At 41.3% G+C, this 20,881-nt stretch overlaps 1 protein-coding gene across 1 annotated transcript in view; it reads right to left on the bottom strand.

The window, feature by feature from the left end:
* BDNF (brain derived neurotrophic factor) overlaps positions 1-20,174 on the bottom strand; it is an 80,222-nt gene extending 60,048 nt beyond the window's left edge. Inside the window, exon 1 of the mRNA XM_039367113.1 lies at positions 19,905-20,174. Within this exon, the coding sequence (XP_039223047.1) occupies positions 19,905-19,907 (3 nt within the window). The 5' untranslated portion in view covers positions 19,908-20,174. The remainder of the gene's footprint in view (positions 1-19,904) is intronic.
* Between the last annotated feature and the right edge of the window lie 707 nt (positions 20,175-20,881).

Here is a 20,881-nt window from a genome sequence, read left to right as displayed (position 1 = left end):
CATGTCAATGGGGAATACTTGACCATCCAGCCCAGGTCTCCTTCCAGACATGGTTTTGCTACATACGACTGCTCTAAATTCCAGTATATTCTTCCTATAATTGCTGTGGGAATTTCTGATCTCTTGAGAAGGGACCACCATTCACATGCCCTACAATATAAAATCCTCTTCATGTGATTCAGTAAATTGTATACAAAAAAAATGTGGTATACAGCTTCATAATTCTTTTATGAGCACCCATGTAAGATTCTATACAAATCCTTGGTCAGAATAGACTCTGGCTTCCTATCCTGATTTCTTTGTAAGATTGTTTTCCACTCCAACAGTACAACTTCTTTCTGGAGGTGCTTTCTGTAGGGTTTGAATGCAGAAATGTGGTTAACTCTTTGCTAAAGTCAAAATGAAGCAGGGATTTTGAGAATCTGAGGAATCTTTTATAATCCTAGAAAGCCTTTTCTTGTGTGGCATTTCATTGCCATGCTAGCTTTTTTTTAGCATCCAGTGCAAAAGTTCTCAAAAGATTGAAAGATTTTCCCCATATGACAACAATTTAACAACTCTAAATATGAACCATGGGATTCTGTGTCAATGAACTTTTTGGTTAAGTGCAATTTTGTCACTCAACATATCTCTCTTTATCAGTTTTGTTTCCTAAGAACTGTACATCTATCCTGTTTTTTAAAAAAAACACTTCTGTTCTAGTCTTCAAAGCACTTTCTTTAGTGTGAAAAGTTATTCCTCATAATCTTTTGCCCATGATGAGAATGGGCAATCCTTGCCACTATCTCATGGACTTCCCTTTAAATATTTTTCCGTAGCTCTTTGAAATATGCCTAGTGCTAATGAAACTCTGTAGGTGAACTATTGTGCTTTTGTGCTAATAGCAATAGAACTTAGACTTATATACCACTTCGCAGTGCTTTACAGCTGTCTCTAAGTGGTTCACAGAGTCAGCATATTGGCCCCAACTATCTGGGTCCTCATTTTACTGACCTTGGAAGGATGAAAGGCTGAGTCATACAACACTTTGGGAATGTTGATGGTTGCACTTCTTCTCAAACTCCGTCTGTTGGAAAGCCTGAGTCTGGCCAGTTTGATAAAATCTCAATCCCCACCCAGTTTGGCTAAAAACTCCTCTGTCCATGGATTGGTGTACTTTTTTGACTATCCATGTCCACAGCAAATTCTTAGACCTTCAGTAGGTAGGTTGGCATTCATTGTCATGACAGATTTCCAGACAGGAACTTGTCAACCAATGAGCTTAAGACACCATTTTAATTCTGGCATCTTAACAAAATCAATAGCAGATGCATGAAAGGGCAATCACGTCCACTGTGGGCGTCTTCTAATTGTGTTTTGAACTTCTATAATAAACTAGCCAATCTAGGGAAACAGTTCCTTGCTTAGACTTGTTTCTATGTGTGTATTCTATATGACACCCACATTTTTCTTAATCATCTTCATGACCCAGAAATAGTCAATGTCAACTTTATAAGCATTTCTTAGATGCCCACACACTCTATGTGTTCTTTGGGTTCTCAGCCCCTTTTCAGATTTCTTTTTTCCTGGTCCATCTAATTATCTGTTATCAGCCCTGTAAATCATGCATTATTCATTAATTTCAAGGTGTAAATAGCTTCTGCTTTAAAAGGCAAGATGTGTCTAATTACCACTGCATAAATTTCTCTCCTTTCCAGTTGCAAATAAATAAATAATGATAACAGATAAATAAAGTTCATCAGCCTTTGGACTGATTATTGATAAATGAACAATTGTGTGTTGTTGTTGTTTTTTTAAAAAGTGCTCTGAATTCTAAACCAATCCACACATACTAGTGGCATAAAATTGTCTCCCACTATTCCAAGGACTGGGCAAAACCTATGTTCTTCTTTTCCACAACTTACACGGTCAGGGAAAGATCTAAAATGGCATGCATATGAAAAAGATTGAGGCCTAATGAACTAGGTTACTTAATCATCTGACTTGAATGTCAGAATAAATTGGACACCATAGGATATAGGTTAAGCACCCAGCTGGAGAAATTGTGTCCTAGTGCAGCACTGAAAACAACACAGTGTTTCTCTCCCATGTTTGTATGTAAAGAAAGAAAAAGAAGAAGCAGAAATGATTTAGTAGAATCTAGAGATGCACTGTCCTGAATGAGAGTCTCACTTTTCTTTTCCTGAGAGGTTTATTGCTTAATTGTATTCCACTGGCATAAAATCATTTAATTTATATAATTGTTTGAATTAACCCTTGACTATATTTTTGTGCAGCTTTATGATGGTTTGTGTATATGTAGTCTTTCTTTTCTTCCTGCCATACATCACATTGCCCATATGTTTTTCTTCAGGTATAACTCTATACATGAATTGTGCCTTCAACACATCATCAGGACTAATAAATTGTCTACTATCCATCTTTCTCTGTTTTTCCAATTGCATTTGATTGTGGAACTGCCCAATGGTATCCTTGGTGTGGCTTAAAAAGGTCAAGATGGCAGCATGATTAAAGACCCACCCTTTTGTGTGTGCAGATCACATTGGTGTATGCCCCCAAAAGGTGGTGCTTCAAAGAGAAGTGCCATAATCCCCATCATGATTTGTAGACCTTGTTATCCCTGCCAAGGGTTTGCAATGGGAGGGGCAGATAATTGCAAAATAATTGCTCAGTCAGGTGATCAAACTCTTCACCTAGCAGCTAGTGCAGTGGTTCTCAACCTTTTTAATGCCGCGACCCCCAACCGGTCGTAAGTCGAGGATTACACAACTGGTGCAGCACCGTTTGCAGAATGGGACTTTTGGCGGGCTCAGCAGGGCAGAGACAGCCTGGACAATTCCTATTGGCTTTTGAAAGCCAATAGAATTAGACTCTATTCAAGAGAGTCTATTCTATTGGCTTTCAAAAGCCAATAGAATAAAAGGGAGTAGCACAGCTAAGGAAAAGGGGAAAAAATGGTGGACTGCATTGTTTGGCGACTCCCGTGAAATGGTCGTTCGACCCCAAATGGGGTCCCAACCCACAGGTTGAGAACCACTGAGCTAGTGGGAGAAAAGCCAAACCACATATTAGCACCTAGAAGTGTCATATATGGTGGTTTGGGAATGAAAACTGAGAAGGACTGATGATCTATTCTAGAAAGCCAGCATAGCCCATCTTGTGATAAGGCAGATATTTGGCTGTCTTTGTCAACAATGTAAGTTTAGAAATGCAAGCAGAACTTAAATGATCAATTTCAAGTCTTTGGAAACATATCAGAGACAGGCATGATATAAAACTTTTAAATGATTTTTTTTTTAAAAAAGCTCCTCCCCCCAAAAAAGTCTAGACTATCCCATAATATAAAGTTGAAGAGATTGTACAATAGAAATAATACAGAAGAAGAGTAGAAACAGTAAAAAAGTGTTGAGCAAATATTCTTCTGACAACAGATTGAAATTACTGCATACTCTGCAGGTACAAAAGGATGCATCCTTGTGTGATTACCACTGTATTGTTTTACTCTACGAGGTATTGTAAAGTTTGTTCATCCATACACCATGCATGAAGCACTGCCTTATGGATCATCTTTAGGCAAATTCTTCGACTTCTGGAGGATTGTTAAGATCTGGCTCTTTGCCCAGACTTTGGACTACGATCTAAGTCAGTGGTTCTCAACCTGTGGGTCGGGACCCCATTTGGGGTCGAATGACCATTTCACGGGGGTCGCCAAACCACGCTGTCTGCCATTTTTTTCCCTTTTCCCTAGCTGTCCTACTCCCTCTTATTGGTGGCCACACCCAGTTGGCCATGCCCCTGGGGGTCACCACAACATGGGGAACTGTATTATGGGGTCACAGCATTAGAAAGGTTGAGAACCACTGATCTAAGTGAACCCAGCAACTGGAAGAATCTACAGAATTTATATGATGTTGTAGCCTTGTGATAAGGGTATTAGATGTTCTTGTGCAATTTGGACTATTTTATTTATTCTGTTTATTTTTTGTTTAATGTTAACAATTAATCAGTGGAACAGCCTGCCTCCAGAAGCAGTAAATGCTCCAACACTGGAAGTTTTTAAGAAGAGACTGGACAGCCAATTGTCCGAAATGGTGTCGGGTTTCCTGCCTAAGCAGGGGGTTGGACTAGATGACCTCCAAGGTCCCTCCCAACTTTACTACTACTACTATTATTATTATTAAGTGTGAGTTGCCTTATCTTGCATAATATAGGTGGTCCTATAAGTAATAGCTAAAGATATTCTAGAAAGTATTCAGAATAGTAGATATATAATATTATTCCATTTTATAAGGCAGAAAAACACATGAATGACTTGTATCCTTGTACTGAGTGAGTAGAACTGGCAACTTTCTGACAGCCTCTGAAATCTTTATTCAGTCCTAGCATTGGCAAAGTTTCACCTCATTTCAGATATTTGGCACGGTGTCTCTTTTATATGTCATCTGATGCTGCCAACATTTTATAAGTTATTTCTTTTGGCACTTACTTCCCTTTTGCAACTTCACAGGGTTGTAAGTAGACAAATGTGGTTACTTCTCCAAAGGTAGAAGTAAGTAATATGTATAGTTATGAAATGTAGAAAATTTCCTTATCCTGTGCCTTCTAAATATACATATTGTATGTACTTGTTAGTAATGCTTAGGGCCAATTACCTTCCTTTGCTGTATTAATTCAGATTTTTACTGTACACATCTGGCAAGCTAATGTGTACATTTGAGAAACATAGATGTCTGTAGAAGTGATGTCACAAAGCATATCTAAAAGGGGTGGAACTTATATCACAACTCTGAAATGATGCTGTTGTTATTCTGCTCTTTGCCACTATCCCCCAGGATTTTGCTAGTGAGAAGCAAAAGGGTAAAGGATTCCCCTGCCGAGTTGTGTCTAATTCTAGGAACAATACTTATGTCCGTTTCTTAGCTGAGGGAGAGAAGCAGGAACCTGAAAATTGGTATGCTTCTCAGAAATGTGGAATTAACTACAATGGACAAATTCAGGTTTATTGCAGTGGAATGCAGTGATCCTCATATATTCTTGTTTCAGGAAGCTCAGGGTAATTTCATGCAGTTTCTCATTCATGCGCTGAAAACGTTTAGGATGATTTTAACTTTAACAATACAACTCTAAGTCGTGCAAGTCCATTCTTAATACCCATTCCAATTTCTCTTTCAGAAGCATCACGAGGCCTTTAAAGTCACAGCAGACAATGCACAATACAATACTCCATGCCTAATCCTTTGAGAGTCGCTCCTGGAATCAGTAGGATCTGTCTTTCACCCAAATGGTGTCCATTAATGCAAACTGCCAGTTATGCTTTTTGCACCCTTAAATCTTGCTTTTATCTTAGAAACATTTTCAGCTGGATAGATGAACAGCCAAAGTAGGTTACCTGATGCTCATGCATGGAAGACACATGTCCATGTGATTATATATGCACACACAAATATATCTATATCTATATCTATTTATCTAGATAGATATATAGATATAGATATATATTTAGATATGTATGGTGTTTGTATATGTATGCATGTATAGACACATACCATATACATTGTATTATTGTTAGAGCCTCTCTTAGGGAATTAGGATGGAGTTGCTGGTAACCCCCACCACAAAAATAGTGAAGTTTTTTTTTTCCTAAATCCATGGACTTCAGTGCTGACATTAGCAATAGTGTTTCTATATAAACGCTGCAGTCCCAGAAGGGAAAATATCACAGAGTCTCTATTTATTTAAGTTTTAACAGCTTTATAGAAATCTTTGCTAGAAATATATTTTGTACGTGTTTATCAGGCTTCATTCATGTATATCTATGTAAGGATAACTTGTGCGAGAAAATAGGTAAGCTCAGATAATGAGAAAACTTTTTCATTCTACCCATATGCCCAGTCCACTCAGGAGAAGAATGTCTGAAGAAGGCTTAGATAAACAAATATGTGTCTTTGTATCAGTGGGGTTTGATGGGGGGGGGGCGGAGGGAGAGAAATATGAATGAAATGACTGTTCTGGAAAAAGATTCATCAGGGGTATTTTTTTTGGAAAGTACTTCTTTTTCTCCAGAGGGAGAATGGTGAAAGTAATTACTCTTGCTTTCTCTCTGGTAAGCACCATTTTGATTAGTTACAATAATGAGGACGCTTCCCTTTCTTGGAACATTATGGTTTTATAATAATAAATATCTTTTAAACAATAAACTTACAGGACACAGAGAATTGGTATTATTATTATGGTTGCTTGCAGTCAGCTAGACGTTGAGATTGGATCTGACATTTTTATCCACCTATTGAATCCTTCCCAAGGACTTGAAATAGGCAGATAATAATAATAATAAAGTTGGAAAGGACCTTGGAGGTCATTTAGTCCAACCCCCTGCTCAGGTAGGAAACCCTATACCATTTCAGACAAATGGTTTTCCAGTCTCTTCTTAAAAACCTACAGTGTTGGAGCATTCACTGCTTCTGTAGGCAGGTTGTTCCACTGGTTAATTGTTTAACTGTCAGGAAGTTTCTCCTTAGTTCTAGGTTGCTTTTCTCCTTGATTAGTTTCTATCCGTTGCTTCTCGTCCTGCCCTCAGGTGCTTTGGAAAATAGCTTGACTCCCTCTTCTTTGTGGCAGCCTCTGAGATATTGGAACACTGCTATCATGTCCCCCCTCGTCCTTCTCTTCATTAAACTAGACATACCCAATTCCAGCAACCGTTCCTTATATGCTTTAGCCTCCAGTCCCCTAATCATCTTTGTTGCTCTTCTCTGTACTCTTTCTAGAATCTCAACATCTTTTTTACATCGCGGTGACCAAAACTGGATTCTTATGGTTTGATGGGGTTAAAGGTATCATCTCAGGATGTAAGTTGTTCCAAGTAAAGCTGCCTTTTAATTGACTAATGGTGATTTTGTAAATGCTGATGGTATTCAAATGTTCAAAGTTCCCAGAGCACATTTAATTTTCTACTACTTTTGTGGTCTCATCAGTTTTTGTTGCAGGCCATTTATATTTCTTGAACATATTCAAATAAACTGGTGTTGCCACACTTTGTCATGCCATAGTTTGTAGTCAGTTTGAGTGACTATCTTGCAGCATCTAACTCCATTAGGTGGTCAGCTTCTTTGCAGAAGTGGTATTTGCTTCTGTTGCTGCCTTCTCAGTTCTCCCTTTGGGTGCATTTGTTCTTAAGGCTTGGTCTTATGTATCCAGAATTAGCCCCTCTATCTCTTTCTTCAATTTTCTTGCTCTTAGCCATTGCCAGGTCTTCTTGTTATTTGCTTTGCCTGCTATTTTTTTTTAAGTACTGGCTATGTAATGCTTTGCCTTGTCATGTCTGTTTTTTGTTTTTCATTAGTCTTTCCTGTAGGCCAGTTTGATCTCTCCAGTACTGAGCAAGCCTTCATGATATACTAGCTTCAGTGCATCTTATTCATTGCCCTTCAAATATTCTTCCAATGCTCTTTTTTCTTCTTTGACTGTATGGTGTACTTGCAAAATCCCACACACCCCTATTTTCTTTGGTAAGTAGGGTCCATCAACATTGCTGTGTAGTTGAAGGGCACAATTCATTGTCATTATTTTTCTGGTCTTCCTAGCCAGGGCTTTTAATTCTGCTTGAGTCCAGTCCAGTATTCCAGCTGTGTATTAAGGACTGAAATTGCCCAGATGTTAATTGCCTTGATGGTATTTCTTCCACTGAATGTAGACTTTGATATTTTCTTCACTCTATGTATTCACTTCTAGCCTTCTTGACTAGTGTATCTTATGTTATCAGCGTGAAGGATGCCCAGGTATTTGTAGTGATTGTCTTCATCCGGGCTCTTGATGTTATTTCTACAGGGCATCTTGATTCCTTCAGTTTTCACTATTTTTCTCCAGTTGAGGAGGAAGGGGACACATTTGTGCAGTCTAAATTCCACTGCAATATCTTGGCTGTATATATGGACAGTGTTTATTAGCAATTCTATTTCAGGTGGTGTTTTTCCATACAACTTCAGATTGTCAATGTAAAAGAGAAGGGATAGCCTGGCAGATATGTTTTTGAAGTTTGATAGCCATGGCCTGACTTGTTCAGTATTGTTGACAGAGGAATCAATGCAATGACAAACAGCAGTGGTGATAGTGAGTCTCCTTGAAAGCTTTCTCTCTTGATATTAACCTCTCCCAGTCTCTCAGCATTGACCAGCAACTGTGTCTTTTTTTCTGCCATTGATTTTTGCACAACGCGTCTGATGTTTATACTGACCCGTTATTTCTACGCAATCACATAGCAGGGAATCAAGTGCCTTCTTGTAAACAATCCATGCTACATTTATATTGGTCTTTCTTTTCTTAAAGTTTTCCAAAATCATATTGTCAACTGATCTTTTATTCCTCTGGTGTTTGATCAGTTTCCTTTGTGCTCAGGTGGAAAGAACTTGTCTTCAACTAGATCACGGGTGTCAAACTCGCAACATCACATGATGTGTTGCAACATATCATGACTTTTCCCCCATTACCAGCAATGGGGTGGGTGCAGTTTTGATGTGATGCATCTGGCCCATGGGCTGGCAGTTTGACATCCCTGAACTAGATGGTGTTGGACTGCATCAGTTACTACATCAGTTAGCAATTAGAAATTTGTTGGTTGGCAGGTCATTAGCTCTTTTGTTGGATTTTCATTACCAAGTAGATTTTGTGAGATGTTAACAAATCTTCAACTTCACCTCCTTGCAGAATGTTGTTAAATTGCTTGGCAACGTGTGTGTGTAGAATCAGAAACCATACAGTTCATCTTCATCTGGTGCTGACTAATAATTGATTTTCCTTGCCCCTTTCTCCACCATTTATGCTGTTATTGAAAGTTCTTTCATTTCAGCTTCTTTTTCATTCTTATCCACCACCTTTATCCAAGTTGCATTCTTTTATTTCTTCCAATCGTCCCATAGCTGAACCCAGAACTACGTTGTTTCTTCTTTGTCAGGTGTTGACTAATTCACTGCAGTCTCTCCATTGATGGATTGGTAGAAACTTTCTGATTTGACTGAAATTGGAGATTCGACCTATAATGTGCTTTATATCTGCCAATGATCTTGCTTATAGTTGTTATTTGCTGCTTTGTTATTTCCAATATTTCCTTAATCTTTCATATTTTGGGGGATATTTTTTGATCAGATATTCCTGTCCTTCAGCTTCTTTTCTTTCATCTTTTCTAACTTGCTTAAATCTGATCTTAAGTTGCTGATCTTATTCCCAGCCTGATCTTCCATTTTGGTGATGCACTGATTGGCTTTTTATCTTGTTTATTGATTGCATCCAAAGTATTCAGTTATAACTGCAGCTGTAGTGTATTTTAGTTAGTTTCTTGCAGTGAGTTGGTGTATATATTTTATATTACAGTGCTAGCATCTTTTAATACATGTGCTACTTATTTCTTTGGAACAAGTCTTATTTTGCTGTTTTTTCTTGTTCTAGTTATTCTTTGTTTCTTCCTTTTTAGTCAAAGGGCTTTGTTCTTTCTGAGGAGATATAAGAGGTGCCTGTTTTGGGATTTTTGTTTTGTTTTTTGTTTATCAACAATTGTTATTTATTACGTGTCAGATGCTTGCTTGTTTGAATTCTAAAGTCCCCGAGCACTTTAGCTAAGCTTAGCTTCTTCATTTTCTATAACTTTGTCTATTTTATTGGCCCACCAATTCTTGCTTGTAGGCAATTGGGGGTGGTTTTTTTTTTTTTGCAGATCTTCCAATGTAACATTGTTACTACTTTGTCATGCTGTTGCTTATAGTCAATCTGCGCAATCTTCTTGCAGCAGCTATCTAACTGTTTCTTCAGCTTCTTTGCAGAGCCAACATTTGCTGTATGTCAGTTCAGCAAATGAATTTTGTATGAATTTGTTATTAAGGCTTGGTCTTGTGCAGCCAGAATTAGCCGCTCTGCCTCTTTCTTCAATTTTCTTGCTCTTAGCCATTGCTAGATCTTGTTATCTTCTTTGCCTGCTGTCTTTTTCATGTCCTGGCCCTGTAATACTTTGCCTTACCATACCGCTTTTCTATTCTTCATTTGGTCTTTCAATGTGCTCTCTCCTGTACTCAGTAAACTTTATTATTATTGTTGTTTTCAGAGTGGTTTTGAGTGAACAGGAACAAAGACAAAAGAAAAAAATATATCAAGGGTGAAAGGAGAATAGCCTTTCAGAAAAAAGGACTATATTGGTCCTTTCCTTATTATTGATTAAAATAATATCCATCATTCTATCCTTGAGGTCGTAGAAAATTACACCAATATGAAATGTGCTGTCTCAATTGAAAATACCTGTTCTGCTTCTATTAGCTTTGTCCCATTCACTGCCAATCATCTGAGTTGCTTCCATGTTCCTGGGGGACAAAGCTTAACTTATTTTATATCCCTCAAGGCTACCCTTGGATTCAGCTGGAATAAGGGAACAAATAATGTTACCTAAACTTGCATATGGTTAAGAATACTTTAAGCATGTCTCATTCATGAACTGGTGACAAGAGGAAGGATACATCACAGGGATATGGCAGGAAAAATGTGGTAAAGTCATCTGGGCCACAGTTATATGCCAGTAAAAACAAAGCCATAGGATCTCCAATATGAGGTTGATGGGGGAGAAGAAACATGAATAAAGGGCCTGTTCTGGAAATGGACTCATCACAGATTTTATTTGGAAGGCGCTTCTTTTTCTCCAGAAAACCTATAAGAAAGCAAGTTACTTCTGCTTTCTTTCTAGGTAGCACCAAAAGTAGCACATAAGCAAATCTGCTTTTAAATGCAGTATGTGAAAAAAATAGGGATCAGCTTTTTCTGAGGGGTGGCTTCTAAAAATATTCATTTAACTATTTGATAAAGCAGGGGAACCCCTTATAGACACATAAAAGAAGTTTGCAATTCCTCTTAGTTTTTGCAGATCTTCCGCAGTGCAATTCTCCTCATTTTGTAGCGCATTGCAAAGCTGGTTTTCTTCTATTGTTTATTGCTATGTCACAAGAGCATCTGTACATCATATGTCACAGATCCAACCTCGCTGCCATCATTTCTATAGCACTGTAGTAACATCCCTACCACATTGTGATCCTGTGTGGGTTTTGACATGACATTGGAATTGCAACTCCAGTTATCTTCATGTTAAAAAAAAATTTTGGCTTGTCATTAGAAACCATTTATTTTAAGATAGACTTAAAATAGTTCAAGGCACATTTGCAATCTGTTATCATGAAGGCATATTTTGAAGTTATTACACTGGAAACTGTTTGTTGATGCATGCTGATGCCAGTAGGATGACATGAATGTAACTTGTTTGGGGATGACAGCCTGAGATCAAGTCCTAACTACATCACATGTGAGAAAATGTCATAGAAAGTGAAGGGATTAGCAAAAGAAGAAGACAGGTCAGGACAATTCTTCTGTTTATCAAACACCTTAGTAGTCATGAGATATAAACGCAGTCATGAGATATAAACAGAAAGGTATTTAATGAAACACCCTTCCTGCAGAGATAGAGGAGAGCTGTCACCCTCTTTGCTTTCCAGAAAGCCTTGAAGAGAAGGCTCTTTGGGTTAGGATATGGCTAGAGCCCAGCAGGATAGTATGTGGACATGTGAGAGAGTGATGCCCCGAGGTTGCTAGAATTGGGTATGTCTAGTTTAACGAAGAGAAGGACAAGGGGGGACATGATAGCAGTATTCCAATATCTCAGGGGCTGCCACAAAGAAGAGGGAATCAAGCTATTCTCCAAAGCACTTGAAGGCAGGACAAGAAGCAATGGGTGGAAACTAATCAAGGAGAGAAGCAACCTAGAACTATGGAGAAACTTCCTGACAGTGAGAACAATTAATCAGTGGAACAGCCTGCCTCCAGAAGCAGTGAATGCTCCAACACTGGAAGTTTTAAAGAAGAGACTGGACAGCCATTTGTCCGAAATAGTGTAGGGTTTCCTGCCTGAGCAGGGGGTTGGACTAGATGACCTCCAAGGTCCTTTCCAACTTTACTACTATTACTAAGGTGCCATGAGTTTTTACTGAGTTTTCATTTTGATTGAAACATTTAATGAAACAACTCCACTATCAGGAAATGGAATAACTCCTCTATCAGAATTATTACAATCTTTCAGCTTTAAAAATGATTGAGAGGTGTTCTAAATTATGCATAAGTTAAAAATGGATCAAAGAGAGTATATTACAACCTAGGTTATCCAATGAATTTAAAAGGTGAGAAGAAGGAAATACATCCGCACACAGCACAGAATTAGCCAATCGCAGGATGTACTCATAGCCATCAATTTGGAAGATTTGAAAAGGGCAAATTCACATGAATATGAATAGCTACTATTTGTGATGACTATATATCTCCTCCACTTTTAGAGCAGTATGTCAGTGAATGCCGGTCGGTGGGTATCAGCTGATACTGTACTGAGTTTTTCCTTGGAGGCATCTTATAGCAACCACTGACCATTGTAGAAGCATGGATAAGATATATTTTCCCCTTTGATTCAATATTGCCCTTATTACATTGTGATAACTATAATACATTTCATAATAACTGTCTGTGAAAAGATGTAGAATGCAGTATTTACATTTTATTATGGCTACCAATAAATATGCTTGTGTGGGAAAGTATATTAACCTCAAACTACTGGTTTAGTATTTATGGATTAACTCTTCTGAAAATCAGATGGCCCCCAACCATCAAAGCTCTACAATATACAGAAAATACTATTATATATGCTATCAGGATATATGAGACAATAATGAAGTCCAACAAGCCTAGTATTTGTTCCCTGTGCAATTAATTTACACCTTTATAGAGATGCCATGATAGACCAACTGTAGTTCCTCAATACATATTCTTCTGAATTGGTTTTGCTCTAAATACGAAGTTTGAAAAACACTGATTAGAGAATAAGACTTAAGACACAAAACTTGGTTGTCTCTGTTCTCAGCATATGAGACAAGTATATTTTACAATGATTCCATTATAATATAGTCTAGTTGTAAATTCAGCATGGAAAATATAGTTACATATTTGTTTCAATCTGTGGCCAATCTGTGCCTCAGCCATATTATTTGTAAGAGGAATTGAATAAAGTTAACAATGTTGAACTTACAACTCAATTCAACCCCTTTCAAGTTTGAAATGATTCAATTTCTTTCAGCACATTGCATGGATTTTAATTTTGCCCATCTGAAAATCCTACCAAAATACAGAAAGAAAATAAAGGAAAGTGTGTAACATTTGACAATACAAATATATCTAGGTTGGGAATTAATTGGGATCGAGTGATTGTAGATCTAAGTAATACTTAAAGCAATCACAAAGATAATAAACTGTTCAAATCACATCATTTATTTTTGAGCTAGATAGCATTCTCTTTCCTGTGCTTTTAGAAAGAAACAGATGAACTAATGCACTATACCGGTTGTAATCTCAAGGGAAAAAGCACACATAACTGAGGTCTGCAAATAATTACTTGTAAAAACTTTTAATTAAAAAGTGTAATAACCATTATTGCACAGTCACTCCTTATATCCTAAAAAATTTCCTAATCAGATGCATTGTTTATGTCTTGGTAGAGTATAGATTTTATGTAAATGTGCACAGCTCAGGTAAACGGTCTTGTCCATACTAATGATTCCAACACTGATAACCTGCTATAAGTATACAGTCCAGAACCAACCAATTTATTTTATTATTAGCCCCATGGATAATTCCAGCATGCCAAGAATGGTTTTGAATGATTGCTAATAGAGAATGGGCAGGGATACAGAAAGGCTTTTCTCTCATTCACACAAATAGTGTGATGTCGCTGGGAAGAAAGCAAGTGGCTACTCCCTTTTATTGGTTGTGTATGCAGAGGATGAACATGTATCTAGAATATTTCAATCTGAATGTATGCATTGAATGAGTGGTTGATGAGCTAAATGATCATTTCTAACTTTATGTGAATCTAAACATTTTCATTATATATGGAGTACTGAAGGGGTAATTTGAGGTTGTGTTGTTGTATTAGATCAAGTATGAGGGAGTGATGGACCTCCAGATGCTGGTTCCTGGTTTCACAATCCTCTATTTTACTCAGGATTGATGGGAACTAGAAAACAACAGAAGCCCAATTGTCCATTTAAACATAATAATCCTACTGGACCAATCCCAAATTTGTCTTATCCAACAGCCAGTTTCAACAGTGGACAAGTTGCTTTACAAATTTTTAAAGTGTTGAAATTTAGAGATATACTATTTCTGAATATTGGCTTTTATCCATAATTATCATAGTTATCTATAGGTCTTTTAGCCATTAATTCTTTGAATGGTCATGTGCTATGATAGCCAGTGCTATATTTTGCAGCAGTGAATCTCATCATTTATTTATTTAATAAATATTTGTTTATAATACAATATTTGCAGACTGCCCAATCCTACAGATTCTAGTCAGGGATAGAAATAATGTTATATAATATATAATTAAATGCTGTGTTGTTTGGGATACAGCCTGGGTGCTTTCTTTTTCTTAGATGGTGTTTCTATTTCACTCTGTTTAAATGATGAAATTTCTTTGGAAGAATGCCTGGATATACTTAAAAAAAATCCTCAAGATTTTACAAGTTGAACTTTTGCAGGACTAAGCACTGATGTATTCTATGGTACTTGTTTCTAGGTAAAGAACTATACAGTACTGAAAGGACTGTTGATCTGAATTAATGGGGTATTATTCTGCTCTTGCATATATGTATGCATACTGCCTACACCGAGCTTCATACCTACATTCGTAATAACATAACATAGCATGACATTGAACTGTATTTTGTGTCTTTCAACTTCAATATCTAGCATTCAGAGATATGTTGCCTCTATACAGAACAGAAGGGGACAACTTGCCACAGTCAATTTTTGTCATTCACATTTCATTTTGTCCTTCCTTTGGCATCTTTTCTTTAATGATTCTATTCCACCATTTCTTCGATATTAATGCAACTCTTGTCCTGCAGTGAGTTGTCCTGCCTGGCGGTGAGTTGGCCATGGCGAGTTGGCCACGAATTGTCCTAGACCCAAGAACCCATTGGGTAGGATGTCCAATAGGAGGACATTCTACTAATGGACTTATAAGTTGAATATTGGAAGAGAAGCTTTAAGTGAGTGGAACTAAGGAATGCTACAATTAATAAAATAGAGAAGACTAATGCCGTTCCTCTTCCAGTACTAGACTACTACTACTAAAGTGGTTTCTGAAAGACTAGATACTAAATGGCCATGGTGGCTTAGTAGGAACCATGCCCATGCAGTGGTTAGAATGCAGTATTGCAGGCTGATTCAGTTTATTGCCAGAAGTTTGATCCTCACTGGCTCAGAGTTGAATAGGCTCCTATCCGAGGTTGGTAAAATGAGGACCAAGATTGTTGGGGGCAACAATCTCTAAACCAGTGTTTCTCAACCTTGACAATTTTAAGGCATGTGGACTTCAACTTCCAGAATTCCACAGCCAGCATTGCTGGCTGTGGAATTCTGGGAGTTGAAGTCCACATGCCTTAAAATTGTCAAAGTTGAGAAACACTGCTCTAAACAGTGCTGTAAAGCACTTTTAAAGCAGTATGTAAATTTAAGTGCTATTGCCATCGCTCCTTTAAGTTGCATCCTTATTCATGCTGGCCTTATTTCAACCAAAACTGATTTCAAAGTTAATATCATGTAAAGAAACAAAAAAGTTTAGTGCTGTGAGTTGGGCAGAATCCAGACTACAATAGATACATACAAATTATTTCCCCTTTTTCAGAGGGAAGGGGCTTCCAAAGCTGAACAATTTATCATAGCCAGCATCTCAAATATTCATGGCTATAGCAGGAGTTGGGAAGTTGTTCATCCAAGAGAATCACTGTTATGTTATCCATATACTTGTCAAAGTTATTCTATTGCTTGACACCAGATACTGGACTTGCTCTAACAAGACAGCTTATCATCATTTGCTTAACAAAGTAGATATGAGTAACATCAATAGCAATCCCAGCCCACCTTTGGGAGTCAATTGGAACAAGGGATTCATCATTGCTTAGCTGTAAAACCGGGGTTCAATATTAGACTCTGCAGGCTAATTATGAACTAGTAATAGCTGCATACCTCTGGGGATAAGCATGCTGTATTTCTGTCGTCTCTCACAATGCATTCTCATACATCTGAAATATAAGATTATGTGGGCCAGTCTGCCAGGTTTGTTTAAGTCTTAGTATATCATGCCTTCCCATTCCTAGTTGTTTGGATTGATGACTTCTCCCAAGGTATTTTTATGAGGATTATGAGCCAGGTTTGTGATTCATGAGAATTAATGCATTCAAAAGTTGAACCACCAGCTCATGGTCCAGTTTCATCTTGACTACATAATCAATCCCATTTATTGATTGCTTCATTTATAAAGTCCACTTATTTCTTAGCAAAGGAGATGTGACAGCTGGGCTAGAAAAGCTGGAAATGACTAGGGTTAGTCTAAACAGCTGAAGGCCACCGTTTCTCCCTGTCCCACCATTTCCTCAATACTCCAGCTGTCACTTAACTTGCTAACTCCATCGACAGCACTACCAGGGCGCCTACGTTCCCGGTAACTTCAGTCGGACTTATTCCCAGGTCAACGTGTAAACCGCATGGCAGTCGGAAAGGACCACCACTCTCAAGCTGGCACCTGAATAACTAAAGGCAGGTTTTTGCAACACACATGCGAACGGGGGCGCGCACGCACACACGCAGTTGTAAAGTGAACTCTTGTTATTGAGACTCTCCGTTCCCCTAACCCCCCCCTCTAACCCCCATCAATCATTCCAGTGACGAATGTCACAATATTTACTTTTCTTTCATACAAGCGCAAAGTAGACGTCGGAGAAAGGCGGGAGAAAAACGGGGAGGGGGGGGAGAGGGGCGGAGAATTCCGTGCGGCGCCTTTAACTGCGGGCCGCGAATCTTCTCTTGAAAGCTTCCTCAGCCCCGCAGATCCGTATTTAAAGGAGCGCCATCTGGGCAGGTGGGAGGTGCTGATAACGCTCCTGCTTCGGAGTTCCTTCGCAGCACGTTTAAGATTGCATCAGCTAGAACCGAAATCCTACCCCAACCCCCCCCCCCGGACGCTTTCCCCTCTTCTGCTATTGTCCAGGCCGCCCGAGAAGCCGGCCTGGGGCCCGCACCTTCGGCGGGGAGAGGAACCCTCCCCTAGGTCCCCTGGGGCGGAGAGTGCGTGGGCAGCCTTCCACCTCCGCCAGCCACGCCCTGTGGCGAATCGCCGTTTCCCCCCCTCCCTTCGCGCCACAAGCCTGGCTGCTCGGGATTCTCCCTTCTCCCCTTAGCTACGTGTTCGCAAACGCGCCGGCGACAGAGAAGCTGCGGCAGGAACAGGGTGGGAGATGGAGGAGGAGGAGGTGGGAGGCCGGAGGGAGGGAGCTCTGGCCTCACGCAGCGAGCCAGGCCAGCGGAGTTGGACCAGGAACAAAGGAGGAGGCCTGCGAGGCGGAAACACCTTCTTTCCTGGACGCCGCGCGTGGTCGGGAACTGAGGGGAAGGGGCTGATCCTATCGTTGGAGTCGCTCTCGCTCGTCAGTCTCGCCTGGCCAATTGCATCTCCGGACGGGCTCGCGAGTCGGGGTGAAAAGAGCGCGCGGCTGCGAGACCAAGGCAAATGGTTCCCTGACTTGTCAAGCTGCTTCCTCGCCGCTGCGGATTCCCGCCCCTCCGGCCCCCTCAGCAGCCCCCGGGTTTGCGGGCGGCTATCGGACTCGGAGAGGAGCCAACCTCAGCTCCCCACCGGGATCCCTGCAATGAGTCAAAACGCTTCTTCGGGCGGGAAAAAACAAAAACAAAACTGCCGGGTAGATTAAAATCGGGATGAACCAGAGGGGGACGCCCCATCACCACAGCGCGCGCATACACAAAGCAGCTCTACCTGCGAGCGGCGGCAGCGGCAGCAGCTGCTCGCGCGGCTCCAAACTGCTGACTTTCCAGAGCTTATTTTTAGCCCGGGGACTAAAATATTCTTAGCTACATTTCTACGTAGGAAGAATCGAAAGGGGCGGAGGGAGAGCGCGAGAAAGGGAGCAGGAAGCCTGGAAGGGAATGGAGTTTCCAAGGGTTGGTTCTGAGGCAAGCGGAGGGTTTAGCGACTCCCTTGCTTTTTTAGAAAATAACTGGCAACTTCGTCGCACGGGAGGCTCTTTGGGAGAACGTACGTCACGTGAAGGCAAGCACCCAAAAGGCAAGGGAAAGCTCCTGGTCAGAGCCGAGTTTGGGAGCCGGCGTCGTTTCCAAGCTCCAGTTCCGGGAGTCGGTCGCCGTTTGTCACTTAAGGGTCGCCTCGGGCGTTCCCTGCCTCTGCGCTTCCAGAAGAGATTCACCCGTCCCGGCCCCAAGAGGCATCTGCAGGCGCCCAAGAACATGCAAAGGGCAAACCCGAAGGCACCCCCACGACGAGTCGCCTCAACTCCGCGGAGTGAAATCGCGCCTGCAGCCTCTCTCCCCTACCTTGCTTTTCTTCTTCGGCGCACCCAGATCAGCAAGCAAGATAATATAAACTCGGCAAAGAGCAGCTAACCAGTCCCCCCATAACAAGAGACGGGGGGGGGGTGGGACGCGTACACAGACGCGTACAGTGGGGGGGGGAGTCGATCTGTGCCAGCCTTTGGCTTACCTCAGTCGTCAGCTAACCCATATCAGTGGCTAGATCTAGTCGAGAAACACTCGGTTTTCCCCCAAAGTTGCCCGACCCATTGCTAACAAAACGTACCCCGCACCGAAGCTTTCTGCGGGTCTCTTTCCATCCCACTCCCAGGCCCCGCTGCTAGGACCTTGCATACCCAACAACTCGAAGGGACAGCGGGTTTTGTTTTTTTTTTTTTTGGTTCTTGCTTGCTTTTCTTCTCTCTTTTTCCAACCAGATCTTATCAGTGTGACGCGCGGTCTGGGTTAGACGCCTCGGAAGAGCTCTGCTGGCGGAGGGGAGGAGAGACCCAAGCCGTCCAAGCTTTTGCCTCTCTCCAAGGTCCTGATCGAGCCCCTCCATTTTCACGCGCCCACCTACCCATTCCCCTTCCTCGCGTTTCCCAAGAACCTCCAGGAAGGGTGGGGATGTAGCGGGGGTCCGAGAATTTACACTTATATGAACTGTGTCGCTTGATTCAGTTTTAAGCCCATCCTTTCCCTTTCCTTGGCTCTGTCACGTGAAACTGCGTTTGTCAAAAGAGCTGGGCTGTAAATAGAAGATCACATGTTGAGTAGACCCCTCGGCTTCAGCGGGGGATCACCCCTTTCTGTGTTCTTCTTCTTCCCCTCCTCCGCTTCCTCTTCCTCCTCCTCCTCCTCCTCCTCTTAGCACTCCGTCCCCCTTCCCTCATCCCGAAGCATCCCGCATTCCCGACTGGTACGCCCGTTCCGAGGGCCAGGCGAAGATCCCAGTTAACAGCAGCCACAACCACAGCACCCATCATCCATCACGACCACCGACACCATCACCTCGCGAGCTCCATCAACACAAAAGAGTGAATGAAGAAAGCGATAGCGCACTCAGAGCAATTCCTGGAAGAGAAACCCCCTGCTCTAAGTTTCTCATACGCAGCAGCCTTAAAATTGGAAAGAAAAAAAGGCAGAGCTTGGCTATATAAAGTTAAGAGTATTTTAGAAATGCACGCACGCCTCGCAGGCACGCAGTTCGTCTGGGCTGAGATTCACCTGATGCCCTATGAAATTAAAGTAGCACTCGGGCTGGTTGGGGGGGGGAGACACTGGGGATGTTGGGGGGGGGGGAACGGCCGCGCTGAGAACTATGTTATCAAGCTCTCCCCAAACCTTTTGCATTTGGTTGATTTTTTAAAATTTTTGTTTTTGTTTTTTTCAAAAGTAAATCTCCTCTTCAAGCATCACTAGGTAAACCCAAAATACCTGTTCTGGGTACTCACCATTGTTTCTTGGCTGTCCTGGAGACACAAGCGCCTTAAAATCCAGTCTCTCCAACAGATGCTGGGAGGTAATGTGTCTCGTTTGAAGTCATCATGTGAGAAGTTCTGCTTTGCTCAGTGGATCGCCCACCACTTGGTGTGACTTATGAATCTAATAACAGCCCTTTGCAATATCCGCAAGCCTCAACTCTCCACCACCTTGGTGACTATGGGAAGACAGAAAGCAAAGGGCTGCTAGGGAGTTCTTTAAAAACCTATCTAGATTTACGCAAACGCCTGAGCTCACAGACACGTTTCCCCTTTGGGTTCTTCTTCTTACGTGATCTTAATGAACGAGAAGAGGTTGGCAACCAGACCCAACTAGAACAAGCGGGGCGGGCGGGGGTGGGGTGGGGAGTTATCTCTCTCTCTCTCTCAGACCGTCTCTTTTCTGATGCGCGGGGAGAGGGCTGGAAACTTTTCCGCTTAAGTCTTGCTCAGGACCTCTTGTTGAGGACGGCGTGGCAAAAAGTCCCCTTCACTTTCTGCCCCACCCCCCCACCCTTCTCTCTAATCCTTCTGGTGCCTCTAAGCGAACAGCCGACCCACCTGGAGCTTTGAATTTGGGCTGGCAGGTAAGGAAGTAGCCGCCTCCCCCCTCCCTTTCTCCCTTCTCTGGGGACTTGTTGCATCCGAGTAGAGCGGAACTCACAGGCGGGACTATGCAGGTGACTTGGCGGCAGAAGAACGGGAGGCAGACAGACGGGGGATAGAAACAGGTGGCTTGTTGTATACAGTGAGGCACATACGTTGTCTTTGCCTGATCTCCATGCGGAAGGCTGGTTCATTCATGGAAGGAGAGCGGCGTGCGCCTGCTTGTGTATTAAATAAATGCAAATAAATCAGAGCTCTGGGTAATACGCATGTGGTTCTTTAGCGACTTTGATTAAGGAACCAGACAGGTGCACATGCTCGGATATGTAAATACGGATATGCCT

The sequence above is a fragment of the Crotalus tigris genome, unplaced genomic scaffold (genome assembly GCF_016545835.1).
Source record: "Crotalus tigris isolate CLP2741 ecotype Arizona unplaced genomic scaffold, ASM1654583v1 scf7180000020579.960993, whole genome shotgun sequence".
Lineage (NCBI taxonomy): Eukaryota > Metazoa > Chordata > Lepidosauria > Squamata > Viperidae > Crotalus > Crotalus tigris.
Note: the sequence above shows the minus strand (reverse complement) of the source record. Positions and strands in the feature narration are given on the sequence as shown.